This window comes from Crocuta crocuta, unplaced genomic scaffold (assembly GCF_008692635.1).
Source record: "Crocuta crocuta isolate KB4526 unplaced genomic scaffold, BGI_CrCroc_1.0 scaffold452, whole genome shotgun sequence".
Classification (NCBI taxonomy): Eukaryota; Metazoa; Chordata; class Mammalia; order Carnivora; family Hyaenidae; genus Crocuta; species Crocuta crocuta.
This window is the reverse complement of record NW_027528851.1, coordinates 1,271,407-1,295,687: the sequence shown is the minus strand read 5'-3', so window position 1 is coordinate 1,295,687 and position 24,281 is coordinate 1,271,407. Positions and strand designations below refer to the sequence as shown.

Here is a 24,281-nt window from a genome sequence, read left to right as displayed (position 1 = left end):
AGAGAATGATAATTTGGCAAAAGAGAACTCCTTCATATGTCCTTTTTTTTCTGAGAACTATAAGTAGGAATACAGTTTGGCCCCATGCTAATTTGAATATAAATTCTTTACATACCCTATTACCGCAGTGTATTCAGCAAATAGAAAGTACCAGTATATGTAAAGACCTATAGTTCATGGAAAGATCTATAGTATATCAACTTTCTCACTTCTGTTTGTCAGTGTGATGTTGATAAAATCATTCTGAGCTGTGTTAGTAGATCTTGGTCCACTCAAGCTTTTGTGATGTTGGCCAGTTTGGATCTCAGTTTTCAGCTCTATAAAAATCAATAGGGGAACTGTGATTCTTTTTGACTGTGATAAATATTAGTAGTAGCCTACCAAGTAGACAAAGTTCCACAGTGCTTAAAAATCACACAAGCCAAGAATATATAAGTATGTGTGATTTTAATAAAATGGTATGGTGTATAATTAGGTAGTTCTGTGAATTCCATGAGGAAACCTATACACTAAACAATTTTTTAAAATAAATCTTAGCTATTTTTCAACTTGTTTTTACTTAATTTACCTTATTAATATTTGTGAGATATTTGAATACATTCAGTTTAATTAATTTAAATGTGTAATATGCAGCTTCAAGTGCATAATAAACTGCCCCTTTACCATAGGTCAAGTAATTCTAGATGTGATATATCACTTTCCTTGGTATTTAATTACAGATAAGTAAAAAATAATGGATTTTTTATTGTCTTTAAAAGTTATCCCTCCCAAAATAAGATGATTTATTTAAAAATTATGAGTACTTTATGTGTCAAACATTGTTCTAGACTCTGTGGGTGTAGCATGAACAGAAAAGATAAGCTACCTTGTATCACAGAATTTACACTATTAAAAGGAATGATAGAGCAAAAAAGTAAATGACAAAATAATGATAGAAAGCACAACTGGGATTATTCTCCTTAGTGAACTCCTTACAGGTCAGCAGTAGACTAGATTTCTGACATAGAGAATGGGCAATTGTAGTGGTAATTCCTAGAATCAGTTCCTGGTCTTGCAAACTTTGTAATTAGGAATTATTCTTTGTTTATCTTGTTGGCAAATGGAAAATAAATGAGAAAACAGCTTTTATGTTTTAGAATATGAAAAAGCTCATGAATGGACAATGCTATAATTAGTTACAATTTTATGCCTATAAAGTTACACAAATTAAGTTCTTCCTGGTAACAGATGCCCTACAAGAGTCATTCCTGGGTTCTATTTTCTGGTTGTGTCTTTGTTTGGTAACTACTGCCATGAAACTATGATTTTTTTTTAAGTCTACTTATTAGATCATTAATATACAGTACCTCTAAGAAACTATTTTGCTCTTTACAAGGTGGTGACATTCAGAGAACATTATATAAATTATGCATTATGAAATGAACTTTTTCAAGGAGAAGAAAACAAAGAGGACTAAGCAAATTGAAAACAGGTTTCAAAACCTCATAGATTCTCAAGATTTTAAGGAAAAACAATGTGGTAACTGATAAGTTCAGCTCTGCTCTTTGAGTAAATATCATGTATTAAAATTTGCCTTCAGCGTTGTTATTAGAGAATTAAATGTAAAAGCTATGCTTTTCAGTTATCCAGCTCTAGTCTTTGACTTTCCTGTAAAAGAGCTCTAGTCATATTTAGAGTTGTTTCACCTGTTTTTTCCTAAGTACCCAATCCACTCAACTGCCTACTTAAATAATAAGGATTTGGAGAGATAGGAGTATACATGACTATAATTTTCTAATGTAAGTTCATGCTGTGACCCTAAAATGACTTGCTCTTTCTTCCTTCTCAGTCATCCACTATAATCACTACTCATTGTATCTGACCAAAATATTAGGAAAGAACAGAAGTAATAAAGAAAAGAACCACAAGAAACCCATACCGTATATTTGGGGACATGCTATGGAAGGTTCTTCATTCCTATCACAGAGTACTTAGGTATAAAAACTGGTTGATAACAAGTATTATAGCTTTCATTCTGGTCATGTTTTAAAAAGAAGAGCATAGTGGAAGATTTCCAATTTGTCTGGTCCTTAGGTATTCTGCTAAGAATGCAGGACTACTTGGGTTTGGGCAAGGCTTGAAGGGGAAGCTATAGGAGAAGCCAGGCAGTGAGGACTGCTGAGATCTCATCTGCCAGATGACAGCAAGACTACTGCTATACAAATATGTTTAATCTCTGAAATGCTGGATCATCCTCAGATCACAAGTGATTCAGTCTGTGCTCATTATTGTGACACTCTGACCACCATGCAAAACTGTAAAAGAAGTTTCAGTTGTCTGTTGCATAAGTTCTTATCTAAACAGTGAGCCTCGCAAAAATAGAGGCTGAATGCCCAGCATACATGCCTTGGTGCTGACTCCATTAATAAGTCTGTAGCTACAATGAATTTGCCCTTCCTTTGTTTGAAGATAAAGTGATATCATGTTTCATTGCAAAATGATCATGTGTATGTTAGGTGGATTTTTGTTTCTCTGAGTATAATATCTGAAAGTGTTGATAGAATGAGTCACAAAGTAAAGGTAAAGAATATTTTTTCCTTTATGGGGTAGTGGCCTACAATAAAAATAACTGGGGGTTAAAGCAGAATGAAGTTACCCTTTGCTTTTCATAGAGAATATAAAAAGGACAATTTAAATGTAAGATAACAAAAAGTAAATTCCATTTTTACCAATATCACCTGCTGACTTTTGTATTCCTCAAAACACTGCAGTATCAGCTTTGGTAAGTAAAAGGAGGCAGGCAAACTAAACAAATCTGTAAGACCGATATATAAGTTAAGTACAATGCTGGATAGAAGGAAATAAGGGCTGTAACACAGTGTTGCTCAAAATAGCTGTCACTGTGAATCTGTCATGGGCCAATATTATTTAAAGGTTTATTTATTTATTTTGAGAGAGAGAGTACACGGGCAAGTATGAGCTAGAGAGTGGCAGAGAGAGAGAGAGAATCCTAAGTAGGCTCTGCTGCTGTCAGTGCAGAGCCTGATGCAAGGATCGGTCTCACAAACCCGTGAAATCAAGAATCAGATGCTTAACCAACTGAGCCACCCAGGCACCGCATGGATGAATACTTTTAAGAAAACATCATAAAAATGAATTACTAAAAGAAAAAAAGGGGCAAATACAAGGCCAATTAAGAAATTATTAAGGAAAGGGACATCTGGGTGGCTCAATTGGTTAAGCATATGACTTTGGCTCAGGTCATGATCCCACGGTTCATGAGTTCAAGCCCCATGTTGGGCTCTCTGCTGAAAGCTCCAATCCTTGTGCCTGCTTTGGATTTATCTCTCTCTCAGCTCCTCCGCTGCTCACACTCTTTCTCTCTCAAAAATAAATATACATTAATTTTTTTTTACATTCTTAAGGCCATCTGACATAAAATTTCTGTCAAATTGTTAGTAATTCCTCATAGCTTACTCTCAGTTTCTTAATATGTCTCTTTACAGACTGATATCCAAGACTTCACAGATTGCCACTTTTTTTAGTAGCACTACAATAATAGGAATACAGAAAACTAGTAGGAAGTCTAAGAAACAGAAGTAATTTTGAATTGAGTGGATTTGGGAGCATTTTATGGAGGAAACAACATTCAAACTCACTCCTATAGGATAAATAAGGTTTCATTAGGCAAAGAAGGCACTGCAGGAAGAATAAATAGCATGAACCAAAGGAACACAGCTGTGAAAAGTCAGAAAGCCTTTGATAGTCATACCATTAACATTTTCAGTTTGACTCTTCTAAAATAAAGCCGAGGTACATGATGTATAGTGATTTCTAATTCTACTAGGTTACAGGTTTGAATTGAGAAAATGTGTCACTGAGCTAGTACAGGAGTCTAGTGCTAAGGATCTATTTCTCCATCCTAACCCTGATTTATTTATTACACTTTGTCATCTCTTGAAGTCCAGGAGGAAATTCCACACTGACGTCTAGTTTGTGCAGGCTGGGTTTGGCTCTAAGTTGTGGGTTGGGACCACACTGACTCCACAGACCTTTCATCCTCCTTAGATCACTGAATACCTTAAGCAAAAGGCTGTGTAGTGTGCATGCCCAACTGTAGGAATGCATTTTAAGCATTTGCTTGTGCCACACCAGTCATGTTCAAAGAGAGAAGTGCTCTAGTGACTATGAGGCTATGGCAGGGATGTGAGTGTTTAATACTACTACCTGGGAATGAAGAATTGGGATCATTACTTCAGTCTGGCACACATTCCAGAGTGGGATTGTTGAATATTGCAGGCTGACATATACTTTCTTGAAGATATTTCATATGTCAGCAGTCTACACAGTATCACAGACTACTGATTTTTCAGAGGCTCAGAGGCTCTTCTGAAAAATTATAAAGGAAAATTAACCTTGCAGTATCCCTTACTTGATTTTTAGAGCATCCTTTTTTGTTTGTTTGTTAACATTTATTTATTTTTGAGAGACAGAGAGAGGCAGAGCATAAACAGAGGAGGGGCAGAGAGAGAGGGAGACACAGAAATTAAAGCAGGCTCCAGGTTCTGAGCTGTCAGCATAGAGCCCCATGCGGGGCTCAAACTGTGAGATCATGACCTGGGCCAAAATTGGATGCGTAACTGACTGAGCCACCCAGGTGCCCCAATCAGTGTTAATTATTAATGTTGTTAATGTTCTCTGATCATTTCTTTTTAGTTAAGTAGACTTTAGCATCAATAAGTAAATGTTGGGAGAACCAGAATTGCCGCAGTTATCAGCTTTACAATCCTGGGTTCAGTTCTTTGCCCTGGCACTTACAAGCTTTGTGAATTTGGCAAAGTTACTTAACACTCTAAACCTCGGGGTCTTGATCAGAAAATGGGTTCCAACTATCTGTCTCACAGGGGCGTAAGGATGATTGAGATGAAATTTTAAAGCACAAGTACGGTGCCTGGACAATAAATAGATATATCATGATCATTATCAAGAAATACAATCTAGAAGGAAGAAAATCCTGCATAGATCTTCAAACCACTTAACAGGCATCTGAATATATTATCAAAAGTACACTTTCAGGATATTATTGATACTTGGTGCTTTGTTGGACACAAAGAAATACCTAAAGTTCAATAATTGGGATGTATTATATTATTACATTTAGTTTGTTTCCTTTTCATAATTTCAAATTTTGATTTTAATTTTTATAATAAAAGTAAAACTTTTAAAAAAAATTTCATGTTTATTTACTTTTGAGAGAGAGTGTGTGAGAGAGAGAGAGAGTGGCAGAGGGGCAAAGAGAGAGGGAGACACAGAATCAGATGCAGTCTTCAGGCTCTCAGTGGTCAGCACAGAGCCCCTGATGTGGGGCTCAAATTCACAAGCCATGAAATCATGACCTGAGCTGAAGTTGGGTGCCTAACTGAGCCACCCAGGCACCCCCAAAGTAAAGATGTTTTAAGTGATCGTTCCTAGTACTTGTTTGAGTAGGCATCATGTGCTAGTTACTATAGGAAGGATTCAAAGCTATATTCATGAGGCTCTCAAAAGGGGGCACTTGATTTAACATTACTAGATATTACATTTTCCTAAACAGAATCTTCCTCAGAGATTTTGTGATAAATTGCAAAAATGGTCACAGTACTTTGCAACGCTTCCATTAAGAAATGGAATCTATTTTCCTACCTTTGACTCTGGGCTGCCAAAAGAGTGTTGTAGCAGTGCAGTTGTGTGTGCTCCAAGCATGGACATCAAAAGGACTTGTCTGCTTCTACTTTCTTGGAATCTTGCTGCTACCATGGAGCTAGCCTACCCCAGCCTGCTCAGGGATCAAACACCACATGGAACAGATGAAGTATCTCAGCTGAGGCCCCCCCAGGCCAGCTGTCCCTAGTTGACCTGAAAAGTGACTGCAGATGCAGTGAACCTAGCTGAGACTAGAAAAACCATCCAGCTGAACCCAGTCCAAGGTGCCAAACTAGAAAAGCCATGAGCATAATATTATGATCATAAACTACAGAATAAATGGTTATCTGAAGCCAGTATATTTAAGTACTGTTAGGCAGTCAATCATAATTTACACCCACTCTATTGTTAGAATGTAAGTCTTCTCAGCCTCCTACACTGAAAGCTATGGGAAGGGCATTAGAGAAGGCTTTTTTCACTTTGAGTTACCTTCATATCACTCTGTATGTGTGGAAAACAAAAGAATCAGGACCCCATAGTTTCCCTGATATCATTGGTCACTTGAGAATAGGTCATTTCTAATTTGTTGAGATCTACTTTTGATTTCTTTACTAATTGTTCTATCAGGATAAAGGAAACTTAAATTCATCTGCAACTGACATTTGATCCTAACTGTAAAAAAGTGGTATATGCATCTTTTGAAAGTGATCTTTTCCCCCTGAACCCTAAGCAAATTTAAAATGATATCTGTGTACCCTTTGTAGTGCAGAAATCTTTGGACCGTGGTCTAACTATAAAACATAAAGCATGTGAATCCAAAGCATTTCCCTAATAGATCAAACATCAAAAATGGGTCACCTGAGGGGCACCTGAGTGGCTCAGTCAGTTAAGCAACTGATTGTTGATTTCTGTTCAGGTTGTGGTTTCATGGTTCGTGGGATTGAGCCCCATGGGCTCTGTGCTGACAGCGTGGAGCCTGCTTGGGATTCTCTCTCTGCCCCTTCTCTCCACCCCTCTCCTGCACATGCTCGCTCACTCTCACTCTGTCTTTCAAAATACATAAATATTTTTAAAAAAGAAAAGAAAAAATGGGTCACAAATTAGTTAAGGCTCTTATGTTTACACAGAACATCACATGAACATAATTCTTTCATTCTTTCAGAGTAAGGGATGGTGTGAAAAGACCAGACAATAAGTAAATAAGTATGAAGCATCTGGAATTAGGGTTTCCTGGATCTCTCCCTGCCTTTCCCAGATTCCAAGACCCCCAATCTGTGCTGTTAGACTTTGTTTTTGTTCTAAAGGCCCCAGATGCCAATCCTGGGCAAAAGTAGAAAATGACAAATGACAGGCTTCTCATTTTCTTCTTTTTATCCTCCATCTCCCCCATCTTCGCTGCCATTCCTATGCCTTCTCTCCACTGGGGTTTATTCTCTATGTTCCCTTGGATCCTTTGGCTTTCCTGGGCAACCTCCTGGAATGGCACTCTCAGCCAGTTCCACAAGCCCCCTGTTCTCAGCTTTGTGAGGACACACCTGCACTGCTTTCTTCCTGCCTGTTCTCTGATTAGATAAGCAGTTAGTGGCAATAAATACCACAAGTGCATAGTCATCTTCCCCACGCCCTCACTCATCTGTTACAACAGGTTACTCCTAAAGAAATAATACTCTAGCCTTTAGGCCTGGCAAAAAAAATGATGCCAATATTCAAGTTTTAGGATATACAAAGTCTTAATAAAGGCCTCTCAATATACAGCCATGTGTGGGATACACTCTTTATAGTCAGCTGTTGAGGTAGTGATGTAAGACCAAATTAGGACTGTTTGTTGTGATCTAAATCCTTTCAAGGGACTACTACAGATGCCTTTTGGACTCAGGTTTTTAAAATTCCTTCTATAGCTAATAATTGGGAAGCTTTGAGGGCTGTGTATGAAAGCACATGCCGTTGCTGACTCTTTCCAGGGAGCCGGAGCTCAGCTAATCCTGTTAAGAAACCATTTCAGCCGCAGTCATAACCTGTTAATTGTGACATTTTTATGGCCGGCATTGTCTTTCTTAAAGTAACAGATTGAGAAGGAGGCCTTTTCTGAGTAGGTATACTCAAAGAGGAGAATACAGAGGAGGTATTCTATTGGTGAATATTTCAAGCAACTTCCTCTAAGCAATAGAATAGAAATAATTTAATAGTTGTCAGTTCGAAACATGTTTAGAAGGAACCAGCATAAATTGAACAGACAATACATTTTTAAATAATTTGCTTACTTAAAATAAGTGTAGATTTTTTAAAAATCTAAATTATTTTTCCATAGTAAAATGGTGAAGATACATTAGGTTTAAATAGGTAAGCAGTATTAGAAAAATAGTTAGGAACATCTAACTATAAATATTACCCAATTGGAATCAAGTAATTTGCATCCAGATATCACAAAGAAGGGTTTTATATGTTTTTTTACTTAATTCCATCACCAGATTGATTTATGTAATAAAACAAAGTTTATATAAATCTTTTTCCATTTTTTATGTGTCCATTAAGGAGGACTATGGCATGTTATAAAAATAGTGAATTTTTTGTCTTAAATATATTTTTGAAAACTTCTTCCTAATCAAACCTGATATTTGTATTCTATTTTGTGATTGTGTTCTAAAACACAAGAAATATGTGTGCATATATGTATTACACAAGTGTGTATATATGCTGAGATTGATGGAAAATAAGACTTAGAGACTAAAAATCATATTCTACCCTGTCTTCTGGAAGACTGTTCCCTGAGCCTGACTGAGTAAACAGCTAACAGACTGAGAGGAATAAGAATATTTATAAGGAAGGAGCAAAGCTCTGTGTTACTATGCCTATTTGAGTGAAGACACGTTTAAATATTGAAATGGAAAAAAATAAAGACAAGAGCGGTAGATAAGCATGCCCTTTACTCCTTCACTTTGTAATATGTCTGTCTCATCACAGATCTCTTAGTCTTTGAAATTAAACTCAAAACAGAAAAGAGGTTGTGGAAGGCAGCTTCTAAGATGGCCACCATTGATTCCCAACTCCTAGAATTCATACTCTTTATCTATTCCCTTCCCCTTGAATGGGCTGGACCTGGTCAGTTGCTGCCAAAGAGTGTAACATGACAGAAGTGATAGTATGTCCCTTCTGAGATTAAAGGCCACAGTTTCCATCTAGGGTGCTCTCACTCTCTGGGATCACTTGCCCTGGGAAAAACCAGCTGCCATGTCAGGAGGCACCCCTATGAGACAGCTTAAAAGTGTATCTTGGCCCCAGTCAAGCTTTGTGATGACTGCATCTCCGGCTGACCCTTGAATGCAGTGTGGGAAGAGATCCTGAGCCAGTACACCTCGTTAAGCCACTCCCAGCTGGCCGACTGTGAGATCATAAATGTTTATTTTCAGCCTCTAACTTTTGGGGGTAATTTGTAACCAATGCAGAGATTTCCCATTATAAATGTAGAAATTTAGTGATTTGAAAAAAATGAAAGTACCATTTCAGTTTTTGCCTCATTATATTACCCCACGGCACTATATGGAATCTTTTATATGATGTGTAAATATATGACATAGAAAATAACTTTCAGTACTAATGATAACTCTACATATTTTGAATAAAGATCTTTCAAGTTTGAGATCCAATTTGTTCATTTATATTTCACTGTTTTTTTAATTTTTTCTTTTTCTTTTTTCCAAGGGGTGATATAAATATATTTTGGATTCATTGTTTCTTTTAAAACATTTTCTCTCTTGTTATAACACTGGAAGAAACCTATTTTGCATCGGGATCCTGGAGATTTTCCTCGACTCACACTCTTTTCTTTTGAGGGTCCTCTTGCATTTGTGAATAATCACCTCAGGGCCTTCAGTGTTAGTGCAGCTGGTGTGCAGACATTCAGGTTCCTAGTAATCAGTCTCACATTTGTCTAAGAAGGAGGAGCTCCTGGCTAGTGATGAACAGGCGGTCTTTGAGATCAAAACCTATTGTTCCAGAGAAGTTATAGACATGGAAGATTACTTATTTAAATTATTATTTGTCTTCAAACTCCCATTTTTCAGAAGAAAAAAATGACGACTTTGTAGTTAAGAGCTCAGGGTTTGCAGTTATAATTGCTAAGATTCAAATCTCAGTTCTGCCACTTGCTAGCTGGGCAGTCTTAGACAAATTATTCAATCTGTCCAAGTCCCAGTTTTCTCATGTGCAAAACTGGGAATATAATCCTTTCCCATAGGTTGTCTTGTGAATTAAATGAGATGGTGTATGTATTATGCCTGGAAGTAGTAACATCTTAACAAATGGTGGTGATGGAGGTATAAATACCACCATCAGAACCACTAGTGCTCCTTAAAAAAAGTATAATTAGAAATTTTTCAAGGTATCATACCAGAACTAAAATTCATTACTGATTTGTAGAAAAACGCAGCAGGATCTACTTCTGATCTTGTCAAAAATTTACCATATTTATTGAAGTTGTATCGATGTTTTAGGTAATCTGCTGCATCTCAGACTGAAAGTAGACAAATTGCCTTGGTGACAGTCCCTGTGTCACTTACTTGATACTGGTACTGCCTTAAGAAATATAGGGGCAGATTGAGTGGGAGTTATCTATTTAATTTGTTAAAGTTCCAGGAAGATTGACACAGTGCCTCCAGAATAGAATTTAATATAAACTATTTAGACTGAAAGATCATTTGTTTCCTTTTTTCCCAATACAATAATCTGTGTGATGGTTTACTACTGTGTGCGAACAAAAAGATGTCAGTCCATTTGGTTCACAATGGATTTATGATATAGATTCATGTAGGGCTCTGGCTTTGAAAGTTATGGCACTGAAAAACTGAAGGAATGTGGAAATGAATTCTAGGATCTACAATGAAGAGTTTTATTCTCATTTGCTTCTGTATAAGTGCTATTGATAACTAAAGACCATTAATTGATTATTCTATTCTTGAGCTATAATCCTTGGTATCAAGTTAAAAATTCTATTTCTTTCTATTTTCAAAAAACTAATTTACTCTTTATTTAATCCAAGATCTTTCCATGTTCATGACCTACATTTAGGCATTTGTGATTAAGAATGGGCATTCTGCAATGCAACTGACCTGGCACAAGTTAACAATTCTTGGCTCCAGCTTTTTCATCTGTATGAAAATGCAGATAATAATTAACAGTGCTTCAGACTTTCACAGGTTTGTTGTGAGGATAAAATGAGATGATCCGTGTAAAAATCTTAGAACCATGTCTGGCAAAAACCACCTCTAAAGGAGCTTTTTTTACATTTTGTAGATTTATTTATTATTATTATTATTTTTTTTTTGAAAAGCAATGGGAGTTCCTGGAGTAAAAGTATCATGTTAAAGGTCATTAGATAATTAAGACCAGTATTAAATAAATAAGTATGTAAACAAACAAACAAACAAATAAATAAATAAAACTTTCTGAGATTTCTGTCAAGCTCAGTCTCTGTGACAAGCATCAGGAATGTAAATATGAGCAAGAAACTTATATTCTAATGGGGTAAACTGATGTGTAAATAGTCATAGCATAGTAGAAAGGGACTAAATAATAGACTGATGGGAATTTAGAACTTGGCTGAAAATAGTCTAAGAAGGGCATCACACAGTAACTGATGTTTGGATTAGGTCTATAGAAAGAAGGATTTTGCCAGATAGAGGGGAAAGGGAATGAGATCCAGCAAGTGGAAAAGCTTCCCTGGAAGCAGAGATTTGCGGGGGAGGTGTTGAAAATGACATTCTCTGCCATGCCAAGGCATGTGGAGTTCACTGAACTCATTAAAAGCATCTAACAAGGGAAATGTGATCATCTTTAGGTTTTATTAAAATAATTTTGAGAGTGGCAATAGGATGCCATCAAAGGGAGTGATCAGCTAGGAGAGTGTGGTCCCAGGTTGACATGATAGAAGTTTGAACATTGAGCAGTGGAGTGGAGGTGAGAGAACAGACTATGTAGTTCCTAGAGGACAGACTGGCAAGACTTGAAGCATAGTAAGCATGGCTAGATAGAGACAAGGAGGATTCTGGGGCCCAGTTTGTGTGACTAGTTGAGTGGTGACGACTCTTCATTCTCCCTCTTATGTATTTCAAACTTCAGTGAGAGATGCAAAGTTTTTGTTCTTATAAGCAAAGAAAAAGATACAGCAATTTTATGAGAAATGATTAATAGTAGCTCTTAATTGTAATAAATTATCTCTTTGTATTCTCATCTAAGAAATTTGCCAAACTACATAAAAGTTCAAGGATACTTCTATTTTTATATTTAAGTCTGGTTTTCTGTGTAACTTAGCCTTTTTCTGGGGGGAGGAGGTGGGTATTGCAATTGTTGATGGAGATTGGAAAGCAGCCAAGGAACAAAAAATGGAAAACAATTTAAGTTTTNATTTTTTTTTTTTTTTTTTTTTGGAAATGGAGTTTCTTTGTTCAGTATATTCATTTGTATGAACAAGATCTAAAATGCTTCTTTAAGAATATAATATGAATATATATATTCACATATGTGATAGGTAGGTAAATAGACATGTATATGTACAGAGAGAGAGAATTTATGCATATTTCATATAATCTACCTTGGTCTGCTTCATTCCAAAATGATTAAAGAAGTCTTAGTAACACTTGCTTGTTTAGTAACCACATATGATTCTTTGCTCCAGAGGGAAATTTGGTTATGAAAACAGCATGAATCAGATGATCTCACCCTGAATACTGCATAATATCTTCCAGATTCAAATTATCTCCAAATCAACTCAGACCATGTTTGAAATACCAGATGTTCCCTACCCTTCTTTCCTTTTTCTTTAAAGTATCTGACATCAATACCCTTTCCTGGGTCAGAAGGGTCACTTGAAATGCTGCCAACCTATCTGGTTACCTGAAATTATGAATACAGAGAAATTGATACCATTTCTTACCCTCGAATACTAAGCAGGGGATGTTTGGAGGCACAGATCATGACAATGTAAGTTCAGAATCTGGAGCCTGTAGTTAAAGGATATTTAAAAAATCTTATTTGTCTAGGACTAGTATTCCAGGATAAATAGTATAGTCATTTTTATTTTTTTCAAATGACTTTGGTAGGTATTCCTAAAGCCTGACCATAACTTTTCCAAATATAGTCAATGCAAAGGATCTGTTTTTTTGGACACTGAAGAAGAAAAATTAATCTGTCATATCCTTATATTGACACTGGCCAGAATGTGTTACTAAAATTATATGAAGTAGAGAGCTTTGGGACCTGTGTGCTTATGAAAAACATGTGTTTTTAAGCACCAAGTGTTGATTCTGCAGGGAATACCATCTCACATTTACTGTTAAAATGATTACATGCAACAGAACTGTATCTCAGCTCTTGGAACTTGATTTTTTTGTTTCCTATATAAACAACTCCTCCAAACTGAATTCCGAATGATTCTAACCTATAAGAGACAATCATCTATTAGCTTTCTTAAATGACTGCTGCCTATTTAGTGTTTAGATGTTGAGCAGATGACTGTGCCAAATAACAAACTAAAGAAAAGTTAATCTGAAACATGATTTACAGTCATAATTTTAGAATTAAAAAGTTTGCTAGAGTTGATCTAACTCAATCCCTTCATTATCTACATGAAAAAAAAAAAAAAAAAACAGAGAAGGAAAATCCCTGAAATCCCTGACCCTGGCAGTGACACCAGAAAACCAGACCACAGTTTTCCAACTCCCTTGAGTGCTCTTTCTGCATTTTCATGGTTCTCTGTTTAGCCAAGTCATTCTTAATCATTTGCTTAATACCTGGGATGACTAATTCTCACAATACATTCCCTATGAGCACACATATCTTGGTGTTTATATTAGTCCAGGGATCTGGACTTCACTTGCTAAACAGCCAGGTTGCCAGCACTTTCTGGATTCCCCCTTCCCCTGTACCACTGCCTCCCTCACTTCCCTGCACACACTCTGGGTATCATTAATTAAGAACCTCTGTTCTTACCCCTCACCAAGAATTCTCAAGCCCAGACATGTGGGAAGAGAACAACCTATAAGATCTGGATGTCTGAGAGTAACAGCCAAGGCTCTTGAGGAATGAAGGATGCTAACCAGAAGGTTCAGCCTGTGCTGAGGATAAAGGGGAGGGAAGAAGTCTAGGCAGAGGAGTCTTGGGTCCTTCATTTCAGGGAATCCTCAACACCGAAGTGAAAGAGGGAGAGAAATTGGCTGAGCCCTTAGGGCACATGGAGTTCCAGACCCTTGCACTGGAAGAGTTGGAGAATTTCAGCTTCTGTGACCCCTGCTCAAAAAGGTCTGAGAATAGGGCACTGAGAAACTGTCTGATGCAGCTCCAGCTCTGAAACTCATTTTATTATAGAGTGGAATTAGTACCCTTGCCTTCATGTGATATATGTTTGACTTGTCAAGGGAAGGATACCAGATGCTTAGATCCCTAAGTTGTGGCAGAAACAGAAACAGAAGAAATTTCCTCATACCAGTAGAGATATGTCTGCTCTGGTGCAATTTTATCATATAAATTGGATTTCAAAGGATTAGGGAACACATTGCATTCTAGATGTGGAATTAGGCACACACTAGCATGTGAACCACATTTCTTTGTTATTAGTAGCACTGTTATTTTTTTATCAGAGGTTTATAACAAGAGAAAGAATATGGAAGAAGTTCTCACCCAGTAAGTGCATGGGTTAGAGATCTTCATTGCTGGATATCAATGAAGTTGAAGTCTTATACCTATATATTTATAGCTATAAAAATAATTTCTTTTAATGAAATTCCTCTAGGAAAACAAGTTCATTCCCAGCCTGAAACTCTCCCTCATAATGTTAGCTGTGAACAATGAGTTTAAAAGCTAGGTATCTTTTTCATTGTGTGTTTATTCATTTTTTATTTTTTTATTTATTTCTGAGAGAGAGAGACAGGGCATGAGCTAGGGAGGGACAGAGAGAGAGGGACATAGAATCTGAAGCAGGCTCCAGGCTCTGAGCTGTCAGCACAGAACCTGATATGGGGCTTGAACCCACAGACTGTGAGATCATGACCTGAGCTGAAGTCGGATGCTCAACCTACCGAGCCGCCCAGGTGCCCCCATTGTGGGTTTATTTTTAATTAGAACTGCTTTCATTGAATTATGGCAGGAGAATGTATCGTACTGATACATGATCTCATTCCACTTTTTCATGTTCCTGTTTCCTCTCTGTGATACTGTGAGAGTCTCCTTGGTCCTTGTGTCTGAGCACTTGGGGAAGATGAAAGTGTGTGTGTGTGTGTATGTGTGTGTAGAGGCTGGAGGGATACTTTCTTCAGGTGGTCATAAACTGTGCTAAGAGGAACCTGTATGGAGCCAGCGTGGGTGGAAGAACATGGGAGCAGTGCTTTCTGAGCTCTCTGGAGAAGGCTGCAGAGCCATTTTCTCAGATTACTGCTTCTTTCAGAGTCAGGTGTCCTAACCTCCCTGACGGGTCCCCTCTGTGGCTTGACCAGCAGAGCTTGAGGGGTGCTCTTGTTCCCTGACTCCCCACCACTACATCTCTCTAGTGCTTCTTCCTTACCAGTCTCATCCTTGGAAGATTATTTTTTCCTTGGGAAAAGGAAAAGAAAAGGGGAAAACAAACCCCCACTCAGCCTGTTGCAAGTCTGGTTCTATCACCTTTCCAGTGCTCTAAGGTATCCCTGCTCTAACAATGCCTGCTTCTGCCAGATGCCTTCATATAACTGTCTCCTCACCTTGAATTTGCTTTGTCCTCCTCCTGGCTGAGTTAGGAGCCACTCATCCTTTCAGCACAGTTCAATCAATATTTGTTTAAAACACCCTTCCCAACCTTCCTGACAGATTCATATGTTCCCGATCTAGAGCTCTCAGTCAGCTACATTTGTAGTCCTTTCCCTTGAAACAGAGATGGGCCAGGAAATCTTTGGAAGCCGCACAGATGCTCTACTGAGGCACAGTGGAGTGCCTGCCACACATGAGGTGTGAGGTCAGCGTGCTGTTCACTTAGCTGTGCAACTAGGAGCAGAACTGCTCTCCTATTGATTTTCCTTTCCTGGCCTCTTACACCAGGGGGATGGCCAGGCCTGTCCAGCAATAAGAGCACGTGGGCCACTTTAAAAGACATGTTCATGAAACATCACCAGTTCTAATAATTCTAATAGATAAACTGATGACTATTTTAAGAAGATAAAAAAGCAAGTAGGAAGGAAACAATTTGGCCCTTACAAAGTCAGCAATGAGCTACTCTGGGCCTTAGTGTCAAACCTCTGCCGACCTAGTGGGGTTCTAGTTATATTAGCTAAGCTTCCAAGTTTCATTCAGAATTAGAGAAAAAGATGCTATTCTTCCAGTGTGTTTGCAGTATTTTATTAAGGCCAGTGTTGCTCAAACCAGGTGGTCCAGATTTGAAGGCAGGTAAGAACTTAATATTAACTCAATCTCATATGTGTGTGCATATATCTGTCATGAGATAAACTGTATTTCTTACTGTGAATGATACACAAGAGAGTTTAGAAGCAGCTGATTTGACCCGAGCTATGTGATTAAGCCTTAATAACATCATCTTGATTTTCATTTTGGATCAGAGTTTGGCAGGAGATGAATGGAACACAGTATGAAGGAAACTCATATACTAGGTGGATTCAGGATTGTTAACTCTCCCATAATGGAAAACTTGAAAGAGCTTGAAAAAGAATACACTTTTTTAGACTGATGTTCATTTTAGTCTGGATATAGTAATGGAGAATATTCTTTAATTACATTCCTTACAAAAGACCAGAAAACTCAAGTAACCAGTTCCTCTCTCTCTTGCTTAACTCATTTTATTTCTATACAATGAGCTGTGATCACTGGTGACAAAGAAACAATTTAATTCCTTAAAAAAATAATAAAAAGTGTCATCTAGTATTAAACTATATAATTTTAACATTTTTGGAAAGTTGGTAATGGGGACATGGCAAAGGTGATGAAGTTTAGTTAATACTGGACAGATTTTTATCACCTTTGGAGAGTATGCTTGGGATGGTCTGTCTTAAAAATAATATAGGTTCCCCTGAGCAGCTGGGTAGACCTTCATTATGGTAAGAGGATGTGGTCATTTTCATTAGGAAAAAAAGGAAGGACTTCATCTGAACTTCAGGGCATGGTCAGACTGATCTTTCAAGGAACAAACTACAGTGTGGTTTAGATTGCATAGCAAAAACAGAACTTGGTAAAGTTACAAAAGGGTGCCATGGTAGAAAATCTATTATTTGTCCAGCTTGGACTCCTACCCCAGGTACTAGGTGCTAACAAATTTGTCAGGAGTCACTGATGTGATATTTAAAACAGAGTAGCCTGGTTGCTGGTGATTTGCTGATGGGCTGATACAAAATGGGCCACTCTTTAATATGAATAGTTGGGTAACAGAGTTTATATTGCCTTCTTGTGTCCTTCCCTCATCTGTACCCCTTCCTCTTCTGTTATTAAGTCATGTCTCAGCAAGTTCCCAAGGATTGTTGTTTAATGTGATTTTAAAAATAGTTTGCTATTATTAAGGCAGTAGTACACCCCCCTGTTCCCACTCCAGGCATAAAAGCACAGGCTTTGAAAGTGTCAGAAGGACCTGGACTCAGATCACTTCTCTGCCATTTATTTTCTTGTTGATCTTAAGCAAGTTCTGTAACCTTTCTGAATTTCAGTTTTCGTCTCTAAAGTAGAGAATAATATTGCTTATGAGATTTTATAAGATTTTGATAAGTGCTTACCTCTATTCTTTGCATTCAATATATGTTTGTTATTGCTATTATACTTATCATAAATAATATTTTGAGTATAATAAGTATATAAATAATGAATAAAATGGATCATATGTTAATAAAATAAATTAATAATAAATAATAAAAGAAATAAAATTATTTGAATCATAATTCCTAAAATCTTTTTTTATATTCCTTGTTTGCTATAAAATATTTCATTTGGGGATAGGCTTGCTTTCCAAGCTCTGGCTCTTTAACTGTTCCCTGTTCCTATTGCATACAGGGTATTTAGTGACCAAAGAGATAAATTCATGACTTTTTGCAACTTGCAGTATTTGTAGTCCTCTAAACAGTTGTATTCTGATGCTTTTCCTTTCATGAAAAAAGCAATAAGAATACAAGGTATGTTGGGTAGGTATTTGAAGTCCCCATATCCATATCTAAGTGTCATCATTGACCAAACAATGTGATACTCATAAAAGATTTGTTTGAAAGTTCTATCAACAGGAGTGGTCATATGTGGAATTTAAGAAACAAAAAGATGAACATAGGGAAAGGGAAGCACAAATAAGATAAAAACAGAGAGGGAGACAAACCATAAGAGATTCTTAAATACAGAGAACAAACTGAAGGTTGCTGTAGGAGTATTGGGTGGGGGAAAATGGGGTAAATGAGTGATGGGCATTAAGGAGGGCACTTGTTGGGATGAGCACTGGGTGTTATATATAAGTGATGAATCACTAAATTCTATTCCTGAAAGCATTATTACTAATGATTACATTACATTATTGTCATGTGTTAGCTAACTTGGATTTAAATTTTAAGAAATGTTTAAAAAACCAGGAGTGGTAAGTAGAATTAGAAGTGCAGTTTATTGAATTTTTTAGATTTTTAAAAAATGTTATAACACACATTGTTTTCTGCTTAACAGATGGGCTTAGGTCATGAGCAAGGATTTGGAGCTCCCTGTTTAAAATGCAAAGAAAAATGTGAAGGATTCGAACTACATTTCTGGAGGTAATGTTTTGAAAACAACAACCACATCAGTAATTTCTGCTCTTTGGCATTGCTTCCTCAGACAATGGAGATCTCTTATAAATTCTCTAGCATGGTTGTTAAGTTGTAGATCTGTCATATTCTTTTCTATGAAATAAATAAGAGATAAAGCTATTCTGTCTTCCTATCATTAAGTGTGACTGAGCTAATTGGACCATCGTAACTATATTTGGAATCGTTTACTTGCTGTCCTTCAGATTTCCTATGAGTCTAGAATACTGAATATGTCTCTTTTCTGAGCAGCAGATAAGTTTATGGTAATCTAGAACTGTTGACTCATTATAATTCTTTTCTTAAAAATCGGTAACTTTGTGCATCTTATCTATCTGTATATTTGCAGTAAACAATAAATATGATTACTTAAGCATTCATGTGGCTGGTTGTCAGGACATAGACTGGAATCTAAGGATTCTTCAAAATTTTGAGCTATAACACTTGATTTAAAAAAGTAATAATTCGGGGCGCCTGGGTGGCTTAGTCGGTTAAGCATCTGACTTTCGCTTAGGTCATGATCTCGCAGTTCGTGGGTTCGAGCCCCGCGTTGGGCTCTGTGCTGACTGCCAGCTCAGAGCCTGGAGCCTATTTCAGAGTCTGTGTCTCCCTCTCTCTCTGACCCTCCCCTGCTCATGCTATCTCTCTCTCTCTCCTAGAAATAAATAAAAATATTTTTAAAAAAAAGTAATAATTCATTGCCATCATTGCCTTGTATCAAGTTCAAGTACGTGGAGGACAAATGTTGCTGGATCAAAAAATGTGAATTTTGTGTAGGTCTTATTTACACATATGCTATATAAACCTGAAAATCAGTATTTCAAACCAGTTCTTCTGAAGAATGTAAATGTTGTTCATCAATGACTGTCAAGACTATTATGGTAGTTGATGTAAGTCTATTCAAATTAGAGTCAACACATTATTGTTAGAAGAAAAAAGTTAAAATGATCAACTGTACATTATTAGGATGTAGGGTGCCTTGTTAGAATAAATCTCACGTGAGAACCACTTCTGAACTGCATATTTCCATAGAAAACTCCCTAGAATAAAAATTCCATCAGCTATTGGGACCATGTATGATGTAAGTTAAAGGAGAATGTAAACAAATAAAATTTGAAATATTGGTTTCTTTTAAAAGCTAGGTTTTTTTTTTTTTGCAAGTTTTAGGAAACAATAGTTGTTTTAAATTGTGAAGGTGATGGAAACCTCAGCCTGTGCAGAAATGATGGTACAGTTCTTTATTTGTAGGGAGCTAAAATTTTTCAGGGAGTTTTTTAGTTACAAGACTTTCATAGATCTTCCCTGTGCCACCTTTTTAAGAGACATAGAAGTTAGGCAATGTGTCTGTTGTGGTTTTGAAAGGTTAAGTCACTAGACACAAAATAGTTTTCATGGACTAGAATATTTCAGCTCCTTATGTGCACATCATTCAGCTGTGCTTACAAGTGGGCTGTAGAGAGAGTTGCACTGCCCTCTGCTGGGCATGATTCTTACTGTACAATCTTAAAACATCTTTAAAAATCTTTTTAGTTTGACCATACAGTTGCCAAAAACTGCTAATGAGATTTTTAAAGCTCATTCCTAAATGATAATATCTTTTCTCTAGAGCAGAAGGTTATCTTAGAGTAATTCTTGTGTGTGGTACAATATTTTTCTATTCCAGATTACTATAATCTGAGATCTTCAGATTTTAAAAAATCAGAGAAGAGCAGATTTCTGTGGCATGAAAATCACTTTTAATTTTAATTTTTTCACTAACCTACCTTGATGTACTCTGAAAATCTGCAAAGAGCCATAAAAGACTATGGTTTTGCCCAGCTTCCAACCTAGGTTGGGTTTATATACTTCATCCAGATGGTATTACTTAGTAAATCTGTCTTCTTCTTCCTGGCATGAATCTGGACATGTTTCTCTCTTAGAATTCTTGATAATTCTCTATTTCACCACAGCTGGAAAGATGGAGGGCATGTGCATTTGACCCCTAGATAGCCATTTTCAGTACAGTCTTTGAAGTAAAATATGCAAGGCTGATTGTCTTGAGCATAGTGAAGATCCCAGGTCTGGCCCCAGGCCACAGACTGCTGTGATTGAAGTGGACGTGGAGTCCCAGGATCCTGCCCACTTAGCTCCCTCCTCTATCCTCATTGTAACCCTTGACTTCTAGGACCCAAAGGGCTTCCTGGGGCACATTGTGAAAATCAAAGCTAAATTATTCTCCACATTTTATCAGTCTGATTTCCATTCAGCCACAAGAATGGTCTTGAAAATGGATACTATTGTGTACTTCCCAATAGCTTAAGTATCCTCATTGCTTTTCCCCAAGGCTCTATCCTTTAGGACAAATCTTTGGCCTAAAACCTCAACATCTAATCCTGCTTGCGTGTCCAGTCTCCTCTCCCACTTCTCTTCCAAGTACACTCTATTTCAACTGCTGAGATATATGCTGCTCCCTGAAATTTGTGTTTTTTTGTACGTTTCCTTCAGCTGGAAAAAAATTATATTTTACTCCATGAAACAAAGGTCCTTCCTATTCTTCAGGACTGTCAAGCATTACCTCTGAGAACTCTTCCTTGCTCCCTGTATTAGCTCGGGCTTCCATAGCAAAATACTATAGACTGGCTGGCTTAAACATCAGAAATTTATTGTCTTCTAGTTCTGGAAGCCAGAAGTCCAAGAAGTTCAGTATAAGCATGATTGGGTTCTGGTAAGAAACCTCTTCCTGGTTTGCAGATAGCCACATTCTCTCTGTGTCTTCACATGTCCTTTTTCTCCATGCACTCATATGGAGAGAGAAAGATATGTTCTCTCTTCTTGTAAGGCCACAAGGCCTATCAGATTAGGACCCTACTCTTATGACCTCATTTAATTTTATCTTATAAAAGCTCTATCTACAAATATAGTCAAGCTGAGGATTAGAGCTTCAACATATGAATTGGGGGGACACAGTTCAGTCCTTTCCACCCTCTTCCCTACTTCTACATACCCCCAAGTAAAGGGTCATTTAGTTTTTTATAACTGCTGTAGCACACCTTGACAGGATCTCTTCCATTCACTCTCCAAATCCATTCCACACCCTTATGCATGGTTACCCTAGGCCATCCTCTAGGAGGCTGACCCCTAAGGACTGCAGCAGTGGGCTACCTTGTCTTCAGCAATGGAAGATGCCAACAGGAAGTCTGAGTGATGAAGAATTGTGAGGTCTTATTTATTTCCTGGCTCCCTACAAATATACAAGGAAGTTAAAATGGCTTGTTTAGCCTATTAGTTATTAATAAGAAATATAATTTATGAACATTTCCTATGTGCCACATTGTAATAAGCACTTGTAATGATTTTCTATTGCTGCACAACAAATTACTCTAAATTAGCAGGTTAAAACAATACCTATTAATTGATTAAACATCCATTTACACTTTAGGTCAGAAGTCAAGACTGGCTTAGCTGGATTCTCTGCTTAGGATTTCAAAAGGCTGAAATCAAGGTTTTGGCCAGATTGAAGTCTAATCTGGAAACTGGGGGAATAATCTGCTTCCAGGTTCATTTGTGATGTGGGTAGAATTCATTTCCTTCATTTCCTTGTGGTTGTAGGCATGAGATCCCTGTTTCTTTGCTGGCTGACAGGGACTGTTCCCAGCTTCTAGAAGCCACTCACATTCCTTGGCACATGACCGCCTCTGTCTTCAAAGTCAGTAACAGTGCTTGGAATCCTTTCTGTGCCTTAAATCTCTCCGACTTCCTTTTTTGCTCCCAGCCAGAGAAATTTATGGTTTTTAAGGGATCATATGATGAGATTTGGCACACCTGGATAATTTCCCTTTGCCATACCATAGTAACATAATCATGAGAGAATGCGGGTCACAGGGGCTGTCTTAAAATTCTGCTTATCACAGCACTTGACGTACCTGTTTGTAACTACTCTTCATAATACCCTTTGGGATGTGATAGTATTCCCATTTAGGGAATGGGAACTCAGGGAAGTTAAATGACTTATCAAAGGCAAGGCTTATATATGGTGGAGTAGAATTTGGACTCAAAACTTGTCTAAACCTTCCTCCTCCTCATCTCTCTAGACAGGAGAACAGAAACTAGAACGCATGTTTACACGCTCATGACCAGTGAACTTTGGACTGCACCAGGCAATTTTCTCTGCAGTGTGGTGCTTTTATGACATATATGTCTTTTTGGACAATGATGCTTTAGCTATGAGCACTCTCTTTCTTCACCCCATCAATAATTACAAGACTAGGGGAAAATAAAAGTTGAAGATGCCTGCCTGATACTTAATCAAATAAGAGCTACTATCTTCTGGACACACTGTCAAGTAATATTTAGAGCTAACAGATATTTATGAAATGTTAAGATACAAACTCAAGATTTCAATTTTTTTTAATGTTTATTTATTTCTGAGAGAGAGAGAGAGAGACAGTGTGAGCAGGGGAGGGTCAGAGAGAAAGGGAGACACAGAATCCAAAGCAGGCTCCAGGCTCTGAGCTAGCTGTCAGCACAGAGTCCGACGCAGGGCTCGAACCCACGAACCATAGATCATGACCTGAGCCAAAGTTGGACGCTTAACCGACTGAGCCACCCAGGTGCCCTGCAAACCCAAGATTTCAAGTTTATAATCAATTATTTCATATGAAAGTAGAGTAATATTATTTGGAATAATAGATCATTTGTTACACAAGTAGTGGAATTATTCTTTCGTCTTATCTTCCATAAATCCATCTAATAAAACAGTAGCATTTTATAAGAAAAATGTTACTTGAATATAGCATACATCTGTTCAGAGAACTTTTTTTTACAAAAATACATTTTATTTATAGTTGATTATTTTTAAGTAACAAAAAACTAACACTATGAAAGATCAACCAGCATACCAAAAGGACACTACCTAATATCATTCGAACAAGAGATTTGGCTGGAGATTCCATGACACATCATCTCTGGAAATTTCCAGAAAGGGCAATTTGCCATTGGGAAATAAAAACGGCTTCTTTGAAAATGTGCTTTGACAGTTTGAATCGCTCATTCTGATCAGTTCCACTCCTACCTCTGCTCTCAACTTTTAAATTTCCACCTTCACTCAGTAAAGACCAAAGAAGCTCATGAGGGAAATGGAAAGATGGGCTCAAGAAGGCATGGACACAGCTGAAGCTAATGGGTCATGGGTGAAGGCAAGACAGGATCTCCTTCTCCAACAGACACCAAGTAAGCCCCCAGCAGAGTTGGTGAGGGGACCAGAGTGTTCCCTCCCCTGGGCTACCTGAAATTTTGCTTTTGCGCTGCCAGTCAGCAGCTGGTGCCTCAGGGCTGCGAGGCAGGGTCCGCCCAGAGCTCCAGATGCCCGACTTGCCAAGCCAGGGAATGTGATTTACCACATCACGGTCACAAGGTCAGCAGCCCTGCCATTTCAGCAAATGTCCTCCTGCATCCATTGACTATGGGGGCACGGAGGGAAGGAACTGGCAAACTTCATACCTTTAAAAAAATGTTATTTACATTTAAATGTAAATCAACAGATTTTCTACACTCAGAAGCTCCTGTAAACGGAGGCTGCAGCGTGGGGAGACTGGGGAATCCACTCTTTCTGCTTCAAACAGGCATCAGTTGCCACTTTCTTCTGTATTGTTCGGCAGCACACACTGGACATTGTTGTTGAAGAGATAGAGGTTTACTTATCGAAGTCCATGTATCTATTATCTCAAAATAGAGAGAAGCTTGATCTCAGGCCAACTTCATTGCAAAGCAAAGAAAAACCTCCACAAATGACTGCTCTTCTTTTGTAGGATCTTAAAAGCTCTTAGCACCGATTCTCTTTCAGTTAGATCCTAGCTTGCAGGGTACTCA

At 37.6% G+C, this 24,281-nt stretch overlaps 1 protein-coding gene across 1 annotated transcript in view; it reads left to right on the top strand.

Moving 5' to 3' along the window:
• The window catches only part of TES (testin LIM domain protein), a 48,837-nt gene that overhangs the window by 5,563 nt on the left and 18,993 nt on the right, over positions 1-24,281 (top strand). The window contains exon 2 of the mRNA XM_077756036.1: positions 18,319-18,404. Coding sequence (XP_077612162.1) covers positions 18,319-18,404 — 86 coding nt within the window. The remainder of the gene's footprint in view (positions 1-18,318; positions 18,405-24,281) is intronic.